This window comes from Oncorhynchus mykiss, chromosome 16, assembly GCF_057628025.1.
Source record: "Oncorhynchus mykiss isolate SJ-2025 chromosome 16, ASM5762802v1, whole genome shotgun sequence".
Classification (NCBI taxonomy): Eukaryota; Metazoa; Chordata; class Actinopteri; order Salmoniformes; family Salmonidae; genus Oncorhynchus; species Oncorhynchus mykiss.
In genome coordinates, this window is record NC_143037.1 from 46,009,451 (window position 1) to 46,034,447 (window position 24,997).

At 45.2% G+C, this 24,997-nt stretch overlaps 1 protein-coding gene across 8 annotated transcripts in view; it reads right to left on the minus strand.

The window, feature by feature from the left end:
- The window catches only part of plekhg5b (pleckstrin homology domain containing, family G (with RhoGef domain) member 5b), a 74,429-nt gene that overhangs the window by 32,662 nt on the left and 16,770 nt on the right, over nucleotides 1-24,997 (minus strand). For 4 of the 8 annotated variants that reach the window (XM_036946956.2, XM_036946954.2, XM_090202899.1 and 1 more), the window contains exon 2: nucleotides 17,609-17,685. In XM_036946956.2, the coding sequence (XP_036802851.1) occupies nucleotides 17,609-17,685 (77 nt within the window). Of the gene's footprint in view, nucleotides 1-7,517; nucleotides 7,955-11,439; nucleotides 11,656-17,608; nucleotides 17,686-24,997 lie in introns of those variants that run through there. The other 4 variants (XM_090202900.1, XM_090202902.1, XM_036946958.2 and 1 more) reach the window with 4 other exon arrangements.

Genomic DNA, 24,997 nt, shown 5'->3' on the forward strand with positions numbered 1-24,997 from the left:
GCCTCCCCCCCCAGACTGACTGGCTTTAATATGAACAGCCTGTCCTGCCAGAGCACACCTAATCCCAACCTCTGTGTGTGTGTGTGTGTGTGTGTGTGTGTGTTTACACATTTCCTGCAATAAGGTTGATGATAGTTTCAGTGAACGTTGCAACGAGTGCCTGTACAATGTCATAGTGTGTAAGTGAAAGGTGGAATAGCACTCACTGGAACATAGTTGTCAGGATGGGATATTGGTGGAAGGAGACTGATTATTGAGAGACAATGTGAAAGAGAAAATAGGGCCCTTGTTGTGTTTAGTTTACTGCTCCACACACACGGTGTTGGTACCCACACCCAAAGCTAATTAAATTCCCTTCCCATCTTCCATTGGGTCATCCACATACAGTCAGTCTCTCTCACACACACACACCGCCTAAATCAACACACCATTGAACAGTTATGACGAACGTTCACTCAAGACAGATGATTGTGTTTAGCTGGGTCGAGCACAGCCCAAACAGTCATGATGACATTTGGATATGGCTACAGTCCTCTAATAAAGCCTTCCTTTCAGTAATTTACTGTGTGCCTTGTTAACACTGCAGTCAGTTGATAGTGTGCTGCAGAGTGTTTCAGTGAACTATTCCACAATAACATCACTCCACCCCCACACTAAAACATCACTTCAGGGCCAGGCACTAACGTGTTAGACATCTTTGATTTGGCAACTTGAAGCAGAGTTCACCCTTTAGCGTTAGTTACCTTAAAGCAGATATGCCTTCTCACCATCAGTCATTTAAATACGTAAGACGTACTGAATCACACACACACACACACACACACACACACAGACACACCCTCCCCCGGCTTGGACCGTAAATGAGGCTCGACTGGTGTCTACCGACCTTGGATGACACGTTATCACAACACACGCAAAAGTGACACACAAATGATTGGTTTGACTCAGTCGTGTACAGTCTTGTACAAATAATAAGACTGTGTGCACTCACACACCCTCAAACGAGACAGGCTGTAGAGACTTCAGACTCCCTCATACACTGGTGTCACTCACTCCCGTCTAACTAATCAAATACATTGAACAAAAATATAAACACAACATGTAAAGTGATGGTCCCATGTTTTATGAGCGGAAATAAAAATACAAAAATCCTAGAAATCTTCTATGTGCACAAAAAGCTAATATGTCTCAAATGTTGTGCACAAATGTGTTTACATCCCCGTTAGTGAGCATTTCTCCTTAGCCAGGATAATCCATCCACCTGACAGGTGTGGCATATCAAGAAGCTGATTAAACAGCATGATCATTACACAGGTGCACCTTGTGCTGGGGACAATAAAATGCTCCCCATTGGGTGGACCTATGCCCTCCAAGGCCAATCCATGGCTGCAGCGCTGCCCAGTTTGTGAAATCCATAGATTAGGGCCTAATGAATTGATTTGAATTGATTTGAATTTTGTATTTAACTTATTTACAATGATGGCCTACCCCGGCCAAACCTGGCTGACGCTGGGCCAATTGTGCGCCGCCCTATGGGACTCCCAATCACGTCCGGATGTGATGCAGCCTGGATTCGTGACGCCAGTGACGCCTCTTGCACTGAGATGCAGTGCCTTAGACCGCTGCGCCACTCGGGAGCCCAATTTGATTTCCTTATATGAACTTTAACTCGGTAAAGCCACAGCAGATGTCCCAGACCTGAAAAGCTTCTCCGCTCTCTAACCCTTCCCAGTCCTTCCTATCCTGGTCTGGTCTGTTCTGGGACTCTGTGTTCAGACTCTGACTCCGTCGGCATGCCTTACAACTTATCAATGAGCTGCGTGGGAGAGACTCTCTCCACACCACTTAAAAGAAAATATACAGCTTCAGCCTGGGTGGCCAGCACTCACCGTAATGCTACAGCTGTACTACTGGGACATCGTATCAATCATGGTTTTAATTCAGAATGATGGATTGGTACGCAAATGCTAAACACTAAAATACCCAGGGAGTCTGCGTTACATCAAAAAGACAGTTAAATCACTTCTTCTTAGGCCTGCCATCTAGGCCATCATTACTTTAAGTTACCATTTTCTGAGAACACATTTTCATGCCCCTCTTGGGAGTTGAGCACGCGACTGGGGGGCCCCCCCTCGGTTCACTGTAGAGGTTGGTGTCCTAAACATCACATGCTGTAGCCTCAGTGTACCCAGTGATGTAGCGGAGGATAAATGCAGGTATAAGCCGCACACACACCTATTTTTCAGTGGGTGTTGCGTATACTCACTTCTTAAATCGCCAGGGTACGTGTCATAGTGTAGTGGAGGTATACACCGTATCAATTAATAAAAGGCAGATCAGAATGTTAAGCTTTAAAAAAATGACGATAGACGATTATTTCTTCACATTTTCAGTGCAGCAACGTGCACACGGCAGTAGGCCTAGAACAGCGCAAATGTTCCAAAATGCAATTTGTGGAAAACCCCACTAAATCCCACGCATATGTGAGCGGTCTCGTGGAAATATTAATTAGAAATTAAGAGAGGGGAGATCTAAGGATGAAACAACTATCATGGGTTGCTAATATGACAAGGATCACGCTTTTGGCTGGAAGACAATGAAAGAAAGTCCTTTGTAAAATAATTGCCTCCACGTTTCTATGGTGGGACTTTGGCTATAGGCTACTTTGAAGCAAGGTAGGACACACCTCATATATGAAGTAAAAAGTCTAGGTTTCAAACAGTTAAGGAACAGAAAAAATATATATAGTGATGCTAATTATAGGCCTAACCGCCTAAGGATTTCCCAAATACTTTAACAAAATGTTAACTAGCTACAAAGTAGCCCATGCCTACCTGTCAGAATGATGTCATGATCACTTGCATCAATCCATTGGCCATTTGTTTTGAAAACGCCATCTCATGTGCTACAGAAACACCACTAATCAAAACAACAGTGCTAAGTGCCTGGCACTTAAATTAAAGGGTAAGTACACTTAAAAATAAAAAATGTCAGATTTGTCAAAAAAAGTGGTCTCCTGATGTGGTTTAAGCATTATAGATTATTTGGAGTGCATGTCATTAAAACGGGAAATTTTTGGGCCAAATCAGAGTAAACCCACTTCTCCAGGCACCACCACACCACTGACTGTACCCTTTTAGTTCTGGCTGCTACTGGTAGGCTGGGTGGAAACAGAGAGGTGGGGGGGGGGGGGGGGGGGGGGGGGGGGAGTAGAGGGATAAATTAGATCAAAGGGATAGATCAGAGCCCCGGGTCAGGACTGGGCCAGATCTGACCATTTCTTTTTCAATAAATAAACTTGGGTGAGTCTGTGAGAAGAGGCAGGGGAGAACAGTGCCGCCGCGCTCTCCCTTTCTTCTCCCGCCATCGGTCCGGTTCTCTAGCTGGGCTCTGAGAGAGTGCCAGGACCAGGCCGGAGCTTTTAAAGCAGGAGGTCTTACACAACGCTAGCCTGGCGTGTCTCCTTACTATTAACCCCCCCTCCCTTTACTGTGGAAGGGTTTGCTTTTCTTCAAACACATATGGAACTCTTCAAAACAGAGGCACTTGTTGTATCGGAGCATTCAAAGCTAGGGCAGAGTGAGCGTGCATGTGTTTCTGGGACGCATGGGATGATTCATGTATAAAGGCTTGTACTGTAGGGAGACTTGTTTTCCATCTGTAATGAGGAGATGATTGGCAGAGTGAAACGTCCAAGCCCACACCTGAGGCTGAGTGAATGGTGTCTGGTTGACAGGATATATATTTTTTTTGTATTTGTATTTATTGCCAAGGCAGCAGCTACTGTTCCTGGGGTCCAAACAGTATTAAAACAACCACATCTCTACAAAACGTCACAGCCTACATCATAAACAAAACATTACATCACTTCTCCATCACTACAAATCTACAATATTACAATGTGTGTGTGCGCGCACGTCTCTTCACAGGCCCCGTTGTGCCGTGAGGTGTTATATCTTTAAAAGGTTTCAGATTTGACTTTGCTTGTGGTACTTGATGTATGTACAGTATACAGTGCCTTGCGAAAGTATTCGGCCCCCTTGAACTTTGCAACCTTTTGCCACATTTCAGGCTTCAAACATAAAGATATAAAACTGTATTTTTTTGTGAAGAATCAACAACAAGTGGGACACAATCATGAAGTGGAACGACATTTATTGGATATTTCAAACTTTTTTAACAAATCAAAAACGGAAAAATTGGGCGTGCAAAATTATTCAGCCCCTTTACTTTCAGTGCAGCAAACTCTCTCCAGAAGTTCAGTGAGGATCTCTGAATGATCCAATGTTGACCTAAATGACTAATGATGATAAATACAATCCACCTGTGTGTAATCAAGTCTCCGTATAAATGCACCTGCACTGTGATAGTCTCAGAGGTCCGTTAAAAGCGCAGAGAGCATCATGAAGAACAAGGAACACACCAGGCAGGTCCGAGATACTGTTGTGAAGAAGTTTAAAGCCGGATTTGGATACAAAAAGATTTCCCAAGCTTTAAACATCCCAAGGAGCACTGTGCAAGCGATAATATTGAAATGGAAGGAGTATCAGACCACTGCAAATCTACCAAGACCTGGCCGTCCCTCTAAACTTTCAGCTCATACAAGGAGAAGACTGATCAGAGATGCAGCCAAGAGGCCCATGATCACTCTGGATGAACTGCAGAGATCTACAGCTGAGGTGGGAGACTCTGTCCATAGGACAACAATCAGTCGTATATTGCACAAATCTGGCCTTTATGGAAGAGTGGCAAGAAGAAAGCCATTTCTTAAAGATATCCATAAAAAGTGTTGTTTAAAGTTTGCCACAAGCCACCTGGGAGACACACCAAACATGTGGAAGAAGGTGCTCTGGTCAGATGAAACCAAAATTGAACTTTTTGGCAACAATGCAAAACGTTATGTTTGGCGTAAATGCAACACAGCTGAACACACCACCCCCACTGTCAAACATGGTGGTGGCAGCATCATGGTTTGGGCCTGCTTTTCTTCAGCAGGGACAGGGAAGATGGTTAAAATTGATGGGAAGATGGATGGAGCCAAATACAGGACCATTCTGGAAGAAAACCTGATGGAGTCTGCAAAAGACCTGAGACTGGGACGGAGATTTGTCTTCCAATAAGACAATGATCCAAAACATAAAGCAAAATCTACAATGGAATGGTTCAAAAATAAACATATCCAGGTGTTAGAATGGCCAAGTCAAAGTCCAGACCTGAATCCAATCGAGAATCTGTGGAAAGAACTGAAAACTGCTGTTCACAAATGCTCTCCATCCAACCTCACTGAGCTCGAGCTGTTTTGCAAGGAGGAATGGGAAAAAAATTCAGTCTCTCGATGTGCAAAACTGATAGAGACATACCCCAAGCGACTTACAGCTGTAATCGCAGCAAAAGGTGGTGCTACAAAGTATTAACTTAAGGGGGCTGAATAATTTTGCACGCCCAATTTTTTAGTTTTTGATTTGTTAAAAAAGTTTGAAATATCCAATAAATGTCGTTCCACTTCATGATTGTGTCCCACTTGTTGTTGATTCTTCACAAAAAAATACAGTTTTATATCTTTATGTTTAAAGCCTGAAATGTGGCAAAAGGTCGCAAAGTTCAAGGGGGCCGAATACTTTCGCAAGGCACTGTATATGATAAAGGATATGATGTCATTCGGGCCAATGCCAGAGGTATTAGTGAAGTAGATTAGGTCATTTCTCTAGTGTTGTACTAAAATGCCTGCAGCTTTTCAGTTTAAATTCAGTCAAATAATGGTGATGTACAACCGGATGCATTTTTCCCAGGCTGGGTTGAACACTCCCAACCAAACAGGCCTGAAATCTGATCCCATCAGTGGGAAAGTCATTAGTCAAACTAAACTGTGTGACTTGTCATCTGATGAAATGTATTTTAAAAAGGAGTTGTCAGGCAGACTGGGGGGGGAAACCACATGGAGTGTGGTAATGATGACAAACCTATGACACATCTCCTACTGTAAGTCTTAGGAGAGGACTGACTTTTCCAGATGTACACACCGTAGAGAGTACGCTAGGGAAACAGGTCCGGACTAGAGAGAGGGAACCTGACATCAGTTCAGAATATAGCAGTCTCCAACACAAACCACATGATTACTCAGTGGCAAAAAACCAACAACAACAAAAAAAACAGCTCGTCGTCAATAGTCAACGGTCCATTTGATTAGCTGTGTTTGGTCAGTGGATGTACAGTAGAGTTTGGGAATTGTCTGTTCTAGGACAGAGATAAACTGAAGGACATCCATCTAACAGAACTTTACAGGAAATAGCCTCTCTTTTTACAAAGGAAACATTCCACCAAAAGTGTGTCTCAACATGTAGCATGATTTCACACCCACACCTTGAGAAATAGGCTCGTACTTCAACTAGGAAGAGACTCGGACCACCCTGAAATCAAGCCTTTTGTCCCTAAAAGGTGAAGCCAACCCTTTTGTCATATACCCATATGATATACCACATACACGCAGAGGCATTTAAAAAAAAAATGTCAAACAATCATAAAACTGCAGATTTGCTGTTGGCCTCGTCGGACACTGAACTGTCAACGAAGGCAAAACGAGAGACAACTTTTTCCTTACACACAAACATCAAGAGTTATTGGGGTGGCCACATGAGAAAACTGAAGACCCACTCCCCGGCAGCTGGTCTGTCTCCGCTCTAACGCAGTCAAGTGCACTGAGACGGAGCGAGTGTTTTCTCAGGCTGCAACTGCTGGACTGTGATGCAACCAGCCTTCCTATCCATAGCTTCAGGGAAGGAAAAGAGACCGATAGGCAGGAAGGTGATGTGCACGACCCCCCCCCCCCAAAAAAAGAGGACTCCTAGAGAGACAAATTGCTGATTTGGACACAGGCAGTTCCAATTTCGACTTGGAAATGAATAGTTGGTAAGCCACTTTAAATTTGGTATGAAGAAAATGGAGGGGGGGGGCCACTGGCTGGGCTGGCGTGTGCTGTTGAGGATCTTGGGTTGCTGATATAAGAAGCAGATGTAGAATATGCTGACGTCTGACAAAAAAAGAGACTTAAAAGGCCCCCAAACGTTGCAATTGATGTCTGTTTGTGTGTGTACGCCATCATCACTAGCAGGCAGGAACAGTGTAGAGAGAGAACATGGGGGCTGACCGAAAAGGCTCCAGGAAGTTTGTAGGTGGCCTATGCACCCCGAGGAACAAAAAGGTTTAAAAGTCAAGACATAAAGAGAGGGTGCATTGCACTAGCATTCTCACTGAGGAACAACATATCACTCAACTTCACTCTGGCTGTGGATCTACTCAGTTCAGGTATGATATCCCTTTGCCATACCATTCTCCCACCTGTCCCTATAGATTACACCTAGCTGTGAACCAAAATGTAAGATCAACCCTAAAACCACACAACCCTAGGCAGACAATAACACACACACACACACACACTGGGTTCCTTTCACCGAACCTCCGTACTAATGCACACAGCGGGAGAGGTTGTGAGAGGGGTAAGGATGTTCTCGATCACTCACCTCCAGTTTGCAAACAAAATGTGCTGGGAAAAAGGGTTCCTTCGAAAATAAGCTCTCAGTTTCGATGGGTAAGTGACAAAATACTTCCAAGGTCACAACTGTCGGTAGCAGGCAGACCAGAAGTTAAAATCCCACCCTCGATGGAAGCTTCTCTCTAATCTCGTTCATCCGTCAGTAAGGGAGCGTGAGAGAAAGTGTTTTAAAGTCCCTAGAGCTCTATGAGCAGGAAGAGCTCCAAGGTAGTAGAACGCCACAGGATAACCTGACAGACGAGACTAGATTGAGCATGAACATGTGAGCTGCCTCGGTGTTTGCGATACCCCGCCCCCAACTACACCATCAACCTCTCCCTCCACTCAAAGACCTACCAGCATACACACATCCTGGACTGACTCACTGACTTGTATAGAAACCAGTCCTTATTCTAAACATCTCATGTGTCCCCCCCCCTCCCCCTCCTCTGTCTTCACAGCAATTGAATGACTAAAACTGGATTTTCCCACAATTTCTATGGTTCTCCCTACTCATGTGTATCTTGCTCCTTATTCACCTCTCCCTCCCATTAGTCCCTGTGTTTGACCACTGACCCTTCAGTGGCACAAGGTCAGAGAGTAGCACGCAGGATGGTGTATTTGTGCTTTTAAAAAAACATTTTTTTTTAAAAGAGGCGTTTTAGTAGTTCTTTCCTATATAGTAAAATAAGTTGTCAATGGGAGGGAACAGTGTAAGAAGCAGTGTTAGAGATCTGCACTTGAAAGAAGTAAGCAATATCAGATTAAAATAAGTCACTTGCGTATATGATTTCAATCTTGATGACATGATATTGGAATATTCTAATCCTATGGGCACGGAAGTTAACCTCAACATTGTTGAAACTTCTGGTGGCTGACATATCAAAATGACTGCCTCCCTCATGACCCCATGTCTTCGCACAGTCTACTGTGTTAACCTGTCCACAAACATGGGCCAGTACACTGCTCTCTGTTCTTTTGTCATTCAACCTAAGCCTAGAGGAGTCTACAATTAGACAACTCTGATTCAGGGGTCCCATGGCTGCAGGGAGGCTGGAGAGACTTCCTGGAGGCACAGCCTTGGGAGGGGAGAGGTCAGTTCTGTTCAGGGGATGGGAAGCCCAAACTAATCTCTCCTCTACAAAACAAGTCAACATACGGGTCCCCCTGCCCAACCCACCACCCGCCGTTGCCAACCTCAATTACAGCAGTCTGTGTTTAAAAGATGGGGCGGCAGCCACGCAGTTACCCTGAAGGATTAGTCTGTGGTGGCAGTGTCATTGTTGGGGAGGAGAAGGGGAATGTATTCTGTGTAAAGAGGTGACCCTCCCTTGATGCCGGACCTTGGCATTAATCCCTCCCGGACCGATAAGACCAGATATTCTTTCACAAGGTGTGTTCAGGAGACAAAAGAGATAAAACAGAGAGGAAGATAAGTGTGTAGAGCGTAAAGAGCGAGCAAGAAGGAACATTTTAAAAAGGATACATGTAGCCTAATTATTTCACCGTAGATTATGTTGGAAGTTCCAGGGGCTGGAGTTTGGTTTGGGAGTTCATTCGACTGATTTACAACAACAACAAAAAAGTTGCCTACTATTACTTGCCGTATCCGCGATAATAACATGTTTTGGATTTTGGGGAGATTTTCTCGAGAACACGGGTCCTTCTTCCTAATTGAAGGCTCAGACAAGACCATCATTCTTAAACCGTTAATTAGTTTCAACCATCCTGCTGACTCCCTCCCTCGGAAATTAGCCCTAACCAGTAATTACACATGAAGGCTTTAGTTTGGTTTGCCATGAAGAAGAGCAGAGCTTCACGTGTGAGGAGGGATTTGAATGTTGTGATGTCGTTTCAACCCACCATCTACGCCACGGCGAGCCTCGTTATGAAAGACTTTGAAGAACCAGCCAGTTACATTGGTCGTCCCAAGGCCATTTCCATTGGAGTGTCGGTTGGTCGTTGGTGTTGCCCAGTCAGATGCCCTCTTCCTGTTACTCCACTGCCTGATTCCAGTTAAGAGGCTCACGTGGCTTGGGGTTGGCGTCACCATCTCATGGGTACCTCCTCCTGGCTTTGAATACCTTCCTCACGTCACACACACACAACACCCACATTTGTGATTGTTGGCCGCGTGTCAAATCCTTAGGCCTAATTTCCATACATACAGAGGTATCCCCTTTCTTTTCCGCATTTCAATGACATGTGTGACATTGTTTTGCTGTGAAATTGGTTGTGTTTTTTTGATGCAAGCCCACTACCCAGCAAGATAAGTATCTCCACAGAGAGCACTATTTCATCTGATGACTGCCTTCATTTGCATCATTGATCGTCTCGTCAATCACGATTGAAAATGAATGACCCAAGACTGATGGGGTCACTACTAAACTTATTTCAAGGAAACCCAAGTAAAAAACACAACGGCGATTAAATCTGCCACTGTCATTGAGAACGATTTACCATCGGGAAGACCGCCTAAGCGATTTGTGTACGTCAGAACTTCGGAAACAACCCCTTGCTTGAGCGTCAAGAGAATGGTAGAAAAATAGAGTATGGGAAGAAAGAGGTCGATTGGCTAATAGACGATGATGGCGGTGCGTTGGGAGTTCTGTGGAGTGAAAAGCTTGTTGAAGCTTGCATGAGGCCAACTGTGACTCTAGGTATAGGTCTGTACGTCACCCACGGCTTCCTGCTTGGCTATAGCCACCAGCAGAGACTGTGTCTTTACCCAATCACCCTCTGTGTGTGTGTGTGTGTGTGCCTGTAGACGTCACATACGATTACCGTAAGTGGAATATTACATAGTCATACTACCTGAAGTAGAACATCCACTGGAGTGGAAAATTTGATCGTTTAACGCATTTAAAATGTGCTCTGTGTGTCATTGAGATTACACAGTAGGCCTGTGCTTTATGGGGTGAAATCACTTTCCAGATCGCAAATGCTTTCATGTCCTCGGCCAATTCAACCACGCAATCGCAGAAGTGAGATGTAGCCTATGCCGTAGAAACACTTCAATTCTGTTGCTCTATAAAAAGGTTTCCATAAATCATGTCCAGAGAAAAAAAGAAAATGCTTGAAATGAATATAAAACACTATCATCAGCATGATTGGTTTCTGTGTGAAGAAGGAGTTCCAGTCTTTAACAGGCATATCAAAAGACACTGCTCTTAACTTCCACTATGTACTTCACATTGAAAACCCATTAGCCTACTTTTCCCTGAGCAATCCCAATGCCCAAATCCTGCTTAGTAGTCTAACATCACAGTACCACCACAGCAGAAATCCCACCCATGCCAGCCGGAGTGGTTCTATGCTCCGTCCCAAATGGCACCCTATTCCCTAAGTGTAGTGCGCCACTTTGGAACAGACTCCTATGGGCCCTAGTCAAACGCAGCACTACATAGGGAATAGGGTGCCATTAGTGACAAAAGCCTTTGACTTCTCATACAGGGAAAACTTTCCTTACACAGAAAATTAGGTAATCCTTCCTTCCTTCCTTTTCCTGCTAAAAAACAAAAATCGGAGACTCTGTGCTCTCTTATTTCTCCTTACGACTCATAACGGGTCTACTTAAGCTATATTTATTTTGGCGCTTGTTATATAAAAGGCAATACAAGTTGTGAGGAATATTTGGATGACAATCAAGCATGAGTTATGCACATATTTTCCTGCTTCAAGCAATATTAAATCACTTACTGGATGGTAGAAGTATGTGTCTTCACAAATCAACAGCCAAAGACAACCAGGACACAGTGCTCTGAGCACGTAGAATATGGGTCTACTTTCAATGCAAATTAAAAAAGTATATACACTTGCACACACACACACACGCACGCACGCAAACACACACAAATGCTCTCTCTCCCACGAGCGCGCACACAGACAGAGAGACAACTAGATCATTTTACCTCGAATTATTGACAGTACATCTATAAATCGTGCTCCAGTGTTGGCCGCCCTCATGCCTAAAGACCTTTCCAAAACAGACTGTTCCTCATTAGACCAGGACAGGGGAAGGAGAGGGGAAAAGGAGAAAGAGCCGTATGAAAATTAAAAGGATGTGCACAGCTGCTTTAAATAGTCCTCTGATCTGTCCGTGCCAAGAGGCAGCTAGAGCCAGACTCATGCCGGAGGAGAGCCAAGCAGGGAAGGGAAGCATCATTGGGTAACTCGGTAAGGAATTAAGGCTTACCACTGTACCTCAATACCTGAGTTTCAGTCACCCTATAGATGATTGTTGAATAGCTGACGGCGTGACGTTGTGTGTTGTTTTTGTATTTGTTCAGACAATTATTTCATCACGCTGGAAGTTCAAGGGACTGTTTAGTTCGTGACTCGCTTTAAAAGGGTGGATAATATTGCTTCCAAATAGTGTCACTACTTCCAAAAAAACAATAACAGAGAGATATTAGTCATCAAATGAATATATAAAGGGGCAGGAATAAAAAGGTCAAAACCATCCAAGTGAAACCAATGAAACCAAAGAGAGAAATAGAAGTCAGTCAGCTGGTTGAAACTTCTCCCCTTCCATCCATCCACCCTTCCATTCCGTCACCTTCCCTGCAGCTGTTTGTACTAGGAGGGGCGCGTTGCCGTGAGAACCCACACCTTTCGGGGCTTGTCTGGTCCTGTCCCGTTCCCGTAGAGACAGGGGGGGGGGGGTGTAATTAACTGTATATGTGGGAGACCTGTTACAGAGCGAGCTCAGACTGGCCTCTTCTCCTTCCTGTGCCAAGAATGCCGCCGCTAAATCAGTCAGGTGCACAAGTAGGGGTATTCTTGTGCCCAAGCACCTGCCCCTTTGCCATCCCACCCAGTTCCCTTTTGGGTGGTATAATTTCTCTTCTTTTTTGTTGTTGTTGTAAACAGTTTTTGTTGTTGTTGTTCTGAGCCCACTGCCCCCAAGTCATCGTGACTTCGTCAAGTTCGCCACCCCCCACACCGACCGCTGATCTGCCCTAAACGGAGCTCATACTTGTGCCTTTCTCCCAGTCTGCCCTGTATGGAGTTTGGCACACCCGCCCGGGATCCAAAAATGCGTGGCTTGAAATGCGGTCCCCGGTCGAGTGTGTAGCCATCTACCTAGTTTAAATATCAACAGTGCTGCCACAGAAGCGTAACACTTGGTTAAGCATCCTCGTTAACATTCAGTCTGGTTGGCTGATCACCAGTTCCTTTTAGAACCATAGGGAAGGGTCCTGGAGGGGCTGCAGCACCCCTGACAAATGTAAATACATTTGCCAAATAAATATAAATTACTGCTGTCTGTTCAGAAATACATGAAATAATTCAGAATAGCCTTCTACACCACAACTAGGCCTATAATTTAGCCACAAAAGACCAATAGCTGCAGATTATGTGTAGCCCAATAACAAGGCATAAGCCTGAAGTCGGGAACAAGCAGCACATCTGAAGGTGAACAGCATGCAGCTAAGAGAGGCATTTCATCATTTTTCAAATCCAATCGCGGGAAAACAGGTTGGAATCTATCTGCTGTAAGCTACCAAAATATTTGATCAACTTCCAAATATGCCTATTGGGCGAACATTGTTTTACAGAGTAAGGTATTGTAATGACCTGACTAGATCACAAAAGGAACAATTGTCCAGATAGAGAATTGAGTTTACGAATTGACGGTTTATTAACCCAACTTCTCACAGGCTACCGTTTGGCCGTAGCCCACGCCAAATAAATGAAGGATACTCTATAAAAACAACCGTGACATTCTCTTGTGAAGGCCAGACGTAAGAGAGAGAACAATGGCTAAACCTGGTCTTAACTTCCAGTGCTCCATCCCCCTGCCCAACCCCCTTCCATGCCACTCCGCCAACCACCAGGATGCCCGGCATCAGAACATTCCAGGCATTCCCGTGATTGGCAGATAGCAGGTTGATTGGTATGGCAGACCACTGGGTACTGGTAAGTACAACACAAACAACTAACAGCATAACACATAACGCACAGCTGTCTGTGCGGGTCGCTACAGTGTGTTTTTGGCACAGACACATCGGCCATTGCTGGCGAGTGAGTTGCGCATCATTGCGTGAGTCAGTGAAACCGGAAAGGGGGAGGCTATACGGACACTGCACATGTCCAAATTGATGACATATGTCTCGCAGCAAGAGTCAAGTGAAGATAAACGGATTCGGTTCAGTCAGTGATCCTGATGAGCCCTTCCCAGCTAGCTAGTTTAAGCTTGTGGGCTGTTATTGGCTACACGCAAGCGGGAGAGAAGGACACTGTTCCCGTATTGTAGTGTTGCCGGCTTGCAGCGCAAACTCTCCCCATTGAGCAGTAGACTGTATCTCGGATAATGCCATTCAGATGGTTACTACCAATTTTACAAGTTATTTCTTGTGTAGGCTGTTATCCTATTCAAAATAAAATCACGTCTCACGTTGGCAAGCACCTTGATACAACATTCATTGGCACAGGCTTGTCGCTAGGTTAGTTAATTGGCATGTCACGGTGACATCCAGAGGGTGATCGATACTACAAGTTATTTCTCCCTGGCCCATCAAAATAAACATCACTTTCTTTTACAAGTTTTAACTAGCGCCATGCTGCTGTTGTTGCCAGCTATCAGGACAACCGACTGAACCGAATCCATTCGTCTCCACACTGTTGACTACTCGTGTGTGCCACAGAAAGTTTATGACTAGTGACAAAATTAAGGAATTTAGAAGGGAGGGGGGGGGGGGGGGGGGGGGAGAATTTTGGCAGGCAAGAAAATGGCCTTGCCGAAATCCTCTCCCCCCTTCTAATTTCCTTAAATTTTGTGGCCAGAGTCAAATACTTTCTGTGACACACACTACTAGTCAACATGAGCTACCAAAATGATTCTGAAGTGTGCCAGGCCTTGCAGTCCCAAGATAGAAGGGGGGAAGCTTTGGGCAGGCAATAAAATGCCCTCTACACTTTACAAATAGCCAAACCGAAAGCTGCAGACAATACTAGTGAAATCTCAACTTGCAAGCAAGTCACAGCACTGAAGAATTGAGTGTGTGTGCGTTCACGAGGGGGGGGGGGGGGATTCTGGCAGGGGGAGATTTTCGGATCAATAACGGCACAAATTACCAATTAATCACTGAATAGGTAGTCTAGACTCTAGCTAACCTCCATATACAAAAATATCCAGACAAGCCACACAACATGAATTAAAAGATCAATATTATCTATATTATTAAGTTATTATTTAAAAGCATTGAATAAGTAAAAACAATCAAGCTAGCTAAGTAGCAGATTTACAGCCATCATCAACAATCAGCTGACAGTTTACCCTCTTTTCCTGATGTCAATCATGTCTAACTACCAATCATATCTGTAACTGTCAATCATAACTAACTAGTTCCTTCTATTTCTTGTTTCTAATTTGTGGTGAGTGTGTTGTTGGAAGGTGGGGGTGGGGGGGGGGCATTTCGAGCACCTGCCCCCTGAAAGATCCATGCACGGCCCTGCTGCTAACCGCCACAGCACGGTCAGGCAGTCAGTCAGTCCAGTATTAACTCAGAAGTAAAGGCCTATCTATCGGCCTGAAAAACAGTCCCAGACCTACAACAAAGGTTTAAATTAGCTTCATACGACTATGGTACAAACCCTTTGGGAAACACATGAAATAGTTATCTAAGCCTAACCTCAGTACAGGTAGTGTTAAGTAATGTGACGATGACTCTACTCGTAGACAGCTATAGTAGGTAGTGTCAGTACCAGACTTTCATGGGACACCTGGATGTATTCAGTGAATTATTGGACAGGTGAACTTGACTAATGCTACGCCAGGGCGCATGTCTCATGCGGTGGCTGGAACAGACTCACAAATGCCTCTGGGGCGCTGAGTTACCGCAGAATGGAACGGTTATAATACTATGAAGTAGGACCAAAGGAAGAGCTATAAAGACCAAGCACTTTCAAATAAAATGGAGAAATAACTTGAGGAAAGAGACTGCAGTCCAGTTGACTGACTCTCTCTATCTCCCCTTCTCTCTCCTCCCTGTTGCCAAAAGCAGCTCAGTTCAAAGGGTTTGTTCAAGCTCCTTAAAATACTCTTAAAATGAAATATAAAAAGTTGAATGTTTCTGTTCGGAGTTAAATGGCTTCTTTGATGAGTTCATTTAAAACCACATGGGATATAATACAAAGTGTATTTTTAAAAAGCTCTAATCATGTCTAAAACGTTTATGCAATGCAGGCAATCGGAGTGAAACGCAACAAGAGGTAATAAGAAGAGATGGGACCTGCATAACTGGCCTGCTTCATTAGCGCCCCCTGCTGACTAAGACCAGACCTGTCACAGACAGGAGACATGGACATTTCCCTGCTGCTCTGTCTGCCAACTGAAGACAAAATTAGCACAAGTGAGGGAACAAGGCTTTGCTGTGGCATCCTCTGAAATGTACGAGTTTGTCAACCGACTGGAGAGATGTAGATGATTAAATGGAAATCAGACAGAAAAAAGGCAGTGAAGAAGAAGAGTGGGGGAGAGATTTGAGGCTGGGACAGGGCTGTTGCTTGCAGTTGAAAACAAGGCTTCCCTCCCTCCCGTCCATCCCAGTCCAGTCACCAGCGAGCTTCTCAATCCTCCCCTGCTGCTATCCCAGTCCAGTCCCCATAACTAGCAGGCCTCGTCTTAATCTCCTTACATAACGTCAGCCGGTGACCTCGGCCAAGGAGACGGGTTGCGTCAGTCGGACAGGCTTTGTCCCAAATGAACTCCCCTCCTCCCACCGGTGCACAGATCAACACACACACACGACGTAGACCAGGGATGTCAAACAAATTTTGTCTGTGGGTCGTATTCGGTTTTTGCCAAGGTCCGGAGGGACGCACTGATTAGAAAAAATATATAAACAATAGTCCTCTATCCATCGCTTTTGGAATTTTCGATGCTCCATGACTATCCAGCTTTGGTTTCGGTGATTCTTAGTAACATGGAAAAAGTGAAGACACTGTATAATTTAGGTCCATTATCATTTCTACACAGTTTTGATATGGTTTTAGTCTTTTCAATGTAGACAGAGGGTTGTTTTTCCCTGGTAGAAAAAAATTATACAATAAAAAAAAGTTTACTCAAACCACCCGGGGTCCTGAATGGGCCTGCAGGACTTGAGTTTGACACGTGATGTAGACACGTCACCCACTGTGTACGTTCACTGGCTCTTGCTCAACTTTTACAAACAAAATCCTAAAAGGCCTGTAGAAGATCCTTGTTGCCTGTTATAACACGAGCAGGGCAGGAGAAAAGTGATGTACAGTAGTAGTGTCTCTATCACCCAGGGAAAGGAGGGGAGGGACGGATCTGCCTAATAACGTGTGAAGCCGAAGAGAGGCTAAGAGACTGAAGCTACTACAGGTTCATCTCTCCAGCTCTCCTTGTGCCTTAACTTCCTTATACGTTTTTGCAACAGAGAATTGCTAGAACTAGCCTTGTTGTCTATAACTATCCTTCCCTGTGCTGTGTTGTCTTTATTCCCTAGCTTTGTGCTCTTTTCCATTAATTCTCTCTATTATTTTTCCCTCTTTCACTCCAGTCCATCATTTCCATTTTTTGTTAAAGGGACCGGTTGCTCTGTCACGGAAACTGAGGGTGAAACACATCTTATCCAGATTGAGAGAAAGGGCTCCTGTGAAGTGGACCGTTTGGGGGAGTGCCGAGCGACCAGACAGAGACTGCTTTGGTTCATCTGGCCGTCTGGCTATGGTCCTGTTTTCAGAAAGCAGCCGCTTCAAAGGAATAATTCCTTTCACAGTCTAGTGGCCAGACACACTGCCTCACGCCTCGTACCCTTTTAACACCTAACAGAAGAAAAGGAGTCTCTCCCTAAATCAGGTTGTATGTAGCGGGACCTCACCATAGAGCTTCAATATTCTAGATACCTTTACGAGGGTAAAGGTCTTATGGGGTCAAGCTGGACCTCATGTAGCATACGAGTTCTGTCCAAACGGACAATCCAAATGAAATAAAGTTACACACTGATCTCTACTCACTGTGGATTTATTTGATAATGATTTGGGCTCAATGAATCAGGTTCAAAGGGATAATCCCTAACTGACTGGCCCATCCCAGGATGTGAGTCTTACCTTCGAGGCCTGTCGACGGTCAGGGCACTCAGGATGCTGGCACACCACCCAGTCCTCCTCCTGAACAGGCTTCTCGTCTGGAACACACAGCAGAGGAAAGACCATGAGAAAAACACACCTCTGTAGAAGATCACACACACAGACCTAATAAATATGTCACCCTCGACCACTGCTACTCTAACTTCCGCGATGCATACAAAGTCCTCCCCCGCCCTCCCTTCGGCAAATCTGACCACGATGCCATCTTGCTCCTTCCGTCTTATAGGCAGAAACTCAAACAGGATGTACCAGTGACGAGAACGCTGGTCCGACCAATCGGAAGCCCGCTTCAAGAATGTTTTGATCATGCGGACTGGAATATGTTCCGGTCAGCCTCCGAGAAAAACATTGACCTAAACGCTGACTCGGTAAGTGCGTTTATAAAGAAGTGCATTGGAGATGTTGTACCCGCTGTGACTATTAACCTGTTGCATCTCTAGGGGCGCTATTTCATTTTTGGATAAAAAACGTTCCCGTTTTAAGCGCGATATTTTGTCACGAAAATATGCTCGACTATGCATATTCAGTTTTGGAAAGAAAACACTCTGAAGTTTCAGAATCTGCAAAGATTTTGTCTGTAAGTGCCCCAGAACTCATTCTACAGGCGAAACCAAGATGAAACGTCAAACAGGAAATGAGCAGAATTTCTGAAGCTCTGTTTTCTAATGTCTCCTTATATGGCTGTGAATGCGACAGGAATAAGCTTAGACCTTCTGCCGTTTCCCCAAGATGTCGGCAGCATTGTGACGTACTTGTAGGCATATCATTGGAAGATTGACCATAAGAGACTACATTTTCCAAGAGTCCGCCTGGTGTCCTGCGTCGAAACTGGTGCGCAAAGCCAGATGCAAGTATTTTTCCATTTGATTGAGAAGAGAAACCATGCTTCCACGAACGATATATCATCGAAGAGATATGTGAAAAACACCTTGAGGATTGATTCTAAACGTTTGCCATGTTTTCAGTCGATATTATGGAGTTAATTTGGAAAAAAGTTCGCGTTTTGAGGACTGAATTTTCTGGTTTTTTTGGTAGCCAAATGTGATGTACAAAACGGAGCTATTTCTAATACACAAAGAATATTTTTGGAAAAACTGAGCATTTGCTATCTAACTGAGAGTCTCCTCATTGAAAACATCCGAAGTTCTTCAAAGGTAAATTATTTTATTTGAAGGCTTTTATGTTTTTGTTGAAATGTTGCGTGCTGGATACTAACGCTAATGCTAACGCTAAATGCTACGCTAGCTAGCTACTTTTACACAAATTATTGTTTTCCTATGGTTGAGAAGCATATTTTGAAAATCTGAGATGACAGTGTTGTTTACAAAAGGCTAAGCTTGAGAGATGGCATATTTATTTCATTTCATTTGCGATTTTCATGAATAGTTAACGTTGCGTTATGGTAATGAGCTTGAGTCTGTATTCACGATCCCGGATCCGGGATGGGGAGATCAGAAAGGTTAAAAGGAATCCAGCCACGTCACAGACACAGACGTCATGCTTCCAGACAAACTAAACACCTTCTTTGCCCGCTTCGAGGATAATACATTGCCACTGTCATGGCCTGCTATCAAGGACAGCACCACCCCCTCTCCTTCTCCATGGCTGACGTGAGTCCTTCAGTCAAGGATCATATCAACTCCACCTTACCGGTCACCCTAGATCCACTTCAGTTTACATACAGCCCCAATAGGTCCACAGGTTTGCAGACGACACAACAGTAGTGGGCTTGATTACCAACAATGACAAGAAAACCTGCAGGGAGGAGGTGAGGGCACTCAGAGTGTTTATTTTTTATTTTTTTTATTTCACCTTTATTTAACCAGGTAGGCTAGTTGAGAACAAGTTCTCATTTGCAACTGCGACCTGGCCAAGATAAGGCATAGCAGTGTGAACAGACAACACAGAGTTACACATGGAGTAAACAATTAACAAGTCAATAACACAGTAGAAAAAAGGGGAGTATATATACATTGTGTGCAAAAGGCATGAGAAGGTAGGCAAATAATTACAATTATGCAGATTAACACTGGAGTGATAAATAATCAGATGGTTATGTACAGGTAGAGATATTGGTGTGCAAAAGAGCAGAAAAATAAATAAATAAAAACAGTATGGGGATGAGGTAGGTGAAAATGGGTGGGCTATTTACCAATAGACTATGTACAGCTGCAGCGATCGGTTAGCTGCTCAGATAGCAGATGTTTGAAGTTGGTGAGGGAGATAAAAGTCTCCAACTTCAGCGATTTTTGCAATTCGTTCCAGTCACAGGCAGCAGAGAACTGGAACGAAAGGCGGCCAAATGAGGTGTTGGCTTTAGGGATGATCAGTGAGATACACCTGCTGGAGCGCGTGCTACGGATGGGTGTTGCCATCGTAACCAGTGAACTGAGATAAGGCGGAGCTTTACCTAGCATGGACTTGTAGATGACCTGGAGCCAGTGGGTCTGGCGACGAATATGTAGCGAGGGCCAGCCGACTAGAGCATACAAGTCGCAGTGGTGGGTGGTATAAGGTGCTTTAGTGACAAAACGGATGGCACTGTGATAAACTGCATCCAGTTTGCTGAGTAGAGTGTTGGAAGCAATTTTGTAGATGACATCGCCGAAGTCGAGGATCGGTAGGATAGTCAGTTTTACTAGGGTAAGTTTGGCGGCGTGAGTGAAGGAGGCTTTGTTGCGGAATAGAAAGCCGACTCTTGATTTGATTTTCGATTGGAGATGTTTGATATGGGTCTGGAAGGAGAGTTTAGAGTCTAGCCAGACACCTAGGTACTTATAGATGTCCACATATTCAAGGTCGGAACCATCCAGGGTGGTGATGCTGGTCAGGCGTGCGGGTGCAGGCAGCGAACGGTTGAAAAGCATGCATTTGGTTTTACTAGCGTTTAAGAGCAGTTGGAGGCCACGGAAGGAGTGCTGTATGGCATTGAAGCTCGTTTGGAGGTTAGATAGCACAGTGTCCAAGGACGGGCCGGAAGTATATAGAATGGTGTCGTCTGCGTAGAGGTGGATCAGGGAATCGCCCGCAGCATGAGAAACATCATTGATATATACAGAGAAAAGAGTCGGCCCGAGAATTGAACCCTGTGGCACCCCCATAGAGACTGCCAGAGGACCGGACAGCATGCCCTCCGATTTGACACACTGAACTCTGTCTGCAAAGTAATTGGTGAACCAGGCAAGGCAGTCATCCGAAAAACCGAGGCTACTGAGTCTGCCGATAAGAATACGGTGATTGACAGAGTCGAAAGCCTTGGCAAGGTCTATGAAGACGGCTGCACAGTACTGTCTTTTATCGATGGCGGTTATGATATCTTTTAGTACCTTGAGCGTGGCTGAGGTACACCCGTGACCGGCTCGGAAACCAGATTGCACAGCGGAGAAGGTACGGTGGGATTCAAGATGGTCAGTGTGGTGGAGTGTGGTGTCAGGAAAACAACCTCTCACTCAACGTCAACAAAACAAAGGAGATGATCGGGGACTTCAGGAAACAGCAGAGGGTGCACCTCCCTATCCACATCAAAGGGACAGCAGTGGAGAAGGTGGAAAGTTAAGTTCCTCTGCACATCACAGAAACTGAAATAGTCCACTCACGCAGACAGTGTGGTGAACAAGGCGCAACAGTGCCTCTTCAACCACAGGAGGCCTAAAACATTTGGCTTGTCAACCAAAACCCAGACTAACTTTTACAGATGCACAATCAAGAGCATCCTGTCGGGCTGTATCATAGCCTGGTACGACAACTGCACCACCCTCAACCGCAAGGCTCTCCAGTGGGTGGTGCGGTCTGCACAACGCATCACCGGGGGCAAACTACCTGCCCTCCAGGACACCTACACCACCCGATGTCACAGGAAGTCCAAAAAGATAAATCAAAGACAACAACCACCCGAGCCACTGCCTGTTCACACCGCTACCATCCAGAAGGCAAGGTCAGAACAGGTGCATCACAGCTGGGACCGAGAGACTGAAAAACAGCTTCTATCTCAAGGCCATCAGACTGTTAAACAGACATCACTAACTCAGAGAGGCTGCTGCCCACATTGAGACCCAATCACTGGACACTTTAATAAATGGATCACTAGTCACTTTACACAATGCCACTGTAAATAATGCCACTTTAATAATGTTTACATATCTTACATTACTCATATCACATGTATATACTGTATTTTATACCATCTATTGCACCTTGCCTATGCCGCTCATCCATATACTTACATGTACACATTCTCATTCACCCCTTTTAGATGTGTGTGTCTTAGGTAGTTGTTGGGGAAATTGTTAGATTACTTGTTAGACATTACTGCACTGTCAGAACTAGAAGCACAAGCATTTCCCTACACTCACATTAACATCTGCTAACCATGTGACCAATAAAATTGGACTTGAAAACATACTGTAAACCCATCAGGCCTGAGAATGCTCTATATATAGGGTGTAAGAGTTCACTTGAAAGACCGAGAAAACGGCATTGTTGCCAAGTGTCCAGACATGACAGAGCTGTACTGCAATAACTTTCCAAGAAACTTGGAACAGCAGACCTGTCCACAATGACGACTGTGTCTCTCCCACTCTTTCTTTCACTCCATCTTGAGTATATAATATGTTAAACAACAGGCTCCGGGATCAATGACAAACATCCCATCTAGCCAACGAGAATCCATGTAAAGACAAGTGGTGAGTGGCTAGTGCCAGCCAAAAGTGGTTTTGAATAAGAAGCACACAGACTGCAGAAATCTCAATATCAAAACGGATTCCTTCACAAAAACACAGGAGCAACCAGAAACTAAAACATACCCAGTTCTGAGCCCAAAAGTTAACTCTCTGTTTGTACATGAGCTACAGAGAGAGGACCTCAAAAGTACCTATTAACCTTATTAAATGAGACAAAACAAGTCTTAAACCTCACTCACGCCAAGAAATAGGTCTGGATCAAGGGCTGCGATACAACTTACTAAAATCCCCCAAAACACACCTGTTGCTCTTCCACTACAGGCATGGCACAAGGCAGGGATAGCAGCAGGGCAGGGGCAATCCCTCCCAGAGTCTGTCCCTCCTGCCTTGCCTGGGAGCAGGCCGAGACGTGCTCTCACTCATCCTGGGCCTCTGCCAACACCACCTCTGTTAATGACTCCTTCTAGGTTTACAGGCAGCACACTGCCCAGGGAGACACACATTTTTATTCAGATTTTTTTCTTCCTTCGGGGGCACTTTTCCTCAAACTACAAGTGTTTATGACACTTCCCTAGTCCTAAAGGCAACAATTTTGCACTGCAGAACCGTTTTCGGCCAGTGCAGAGGAAATGGAAAAGAGGTGACCCAAGCTCCAGGTAATGGCCGACCAGGGGTCTGCTCCTCGATCTCTGACTCCTGACCCTGTAGCAACACTCTCTCACCTGTGAAGTTCATGATATTCTGTCTCTGATATAGCTAGCTGCCTATACCTCTGTGTACCATACCTTTACTATGGGACTCTTCCTCCCGCCCTCAGTCTTCCCCCTTTTGTCTCTCCAGCTCACTCGCCTCCCATCACCGTCTCTCCTGCTTTGGATCACTTTGTACCCTCGCACTCCACTTTTCCCTTTCTCTGCCTATTTGCCCCTCACCGCCTGTGTCTCTCTCTCTCTCTCTCTCTCTCTCTGATGAACAGGAATTCCTGAACTCAGCACTGCTGATTAAGCCAAAAACAAACAAACACAAGGCCACATGTGACAGCAGACAATGAGTTGCACACCGAAGAGACAGCAGAGCGTTCAGCCTGCACAGCCTTTCCCTTGCTCTCTCTACAGCTTCCCAGTGCCTCAAGTCAGAGGCATAACGTCAATAAACAAGACACAGCATTGAGTGGCAAGCAAGTCACTTTCATACAGCAAAATAGAAAAGGGATGTGTAAGGCCATGATAATGAAAAAGGGATATTTTGTACCATGGCCACAACTGGCTGAAGACCCCCGTAGCCCAGTCCGATCCTGTGTGCTGTAATCAACTCTTCCATCATTGTCAAGTCAAAGGCCAACATCATGGTCAAAAGGAATTGGATAAAGCCCTTCGAGTAGACCACCAGGCTACTAACTCTACCTCCCTCCCTCGTTCACCCATAAACCTTACATCACATCACCTCATTCTCCCTCAGACCCGCACAGCCTCACCAGCACAGCTCCATGTTTAGGCAGAGCGAGGCAGAGCCAAGAGTACGTTTCGCCGCAAGCCTTGAGCACACTTTTATACGGAATGTTAAGAATGCCTCAGTCCTGCATTCAATTTGCTGAGCTTTGCCGTGGCACATCGGGCGTCTGAGGCTGAGCTATTCTCTGTTTGTTCCGTTTTATTCCCCCCTCTCTCATTTGAAAGGGGATTGAGGGAGGGCGATTGTCTGAGCCGGTTGCACACAGGCCAGGAAGAGGATTATTATGCAATGGCCGCCGTCGACCATCTCCTAGAAGACAAAAGACAGATGGCAGATGGAGAGCATGCTGCCCTGCCAGGGAACAAGGTGTTTCCTAGGCCTGGGGCTGGCAGTGATGTGTTGCACTCTATTGCGCTGCATGTGTCAGCATAGCTTATTTCAGTGTCAGAGGCGGGCTGGAAGGCACTGGGAAGGAACTCTGCATCTGCGCCAAATTGTCCCAGCAAGAAGCCCCATTACAAAAGAGATGAATTGTTAAGATGTCTTAACACTAAAGAGCATCTGCTATAAAAACACAAACACCTTTTCCCGGCGCTACCACTGTGGGATGTAACTGGGGAGGCAAAGATGAGGATGGGAAACGTGATGTAAGGGTAGGCAACAACACGTCCGCCACGCTGACCCTCAATACGTGGCCCCCTCAGGGGTGCGTGCTTAGTCCCCTTCGGTACTCCCTGTTCACCCACGACTGTGTGGCCACGCACAACTCCAACACCATCATTAAGTTTTCCGACGACATGACTGTGGTAGGCCTGATCACCGACGATGATGAGACAGCCTATTAGGGAGGAGGTCAGAGACCTGGCAGTGTGGTGCCGGGACAACTACCTCTCCCTCAACATCAGCAAGACAAAGGACCTGACTGTAGCCAACCGGAAAGGGAGGCCTGAGCACGCCCATTCACATCAACGGGGCTGCATTGGAGCGGTTTGAGAGCTTCGAGTTCCTTAGTATCCACACCACTAAGGACCAATCATAATTCAAACACACCAACACAGTTCTGAAGAGGGCATGACAATGACTCTTCCCCCTCAGGGGGCTGAAAAGATTTGGCATGGGCCCTCAGATCCTGAAATAGTTCTACAGCTGCACCATTGAGAGCATCTTGACTGGCTGCATCACCGCTTGGTATGGCAAATACTTGGCATCCGACCCTAAG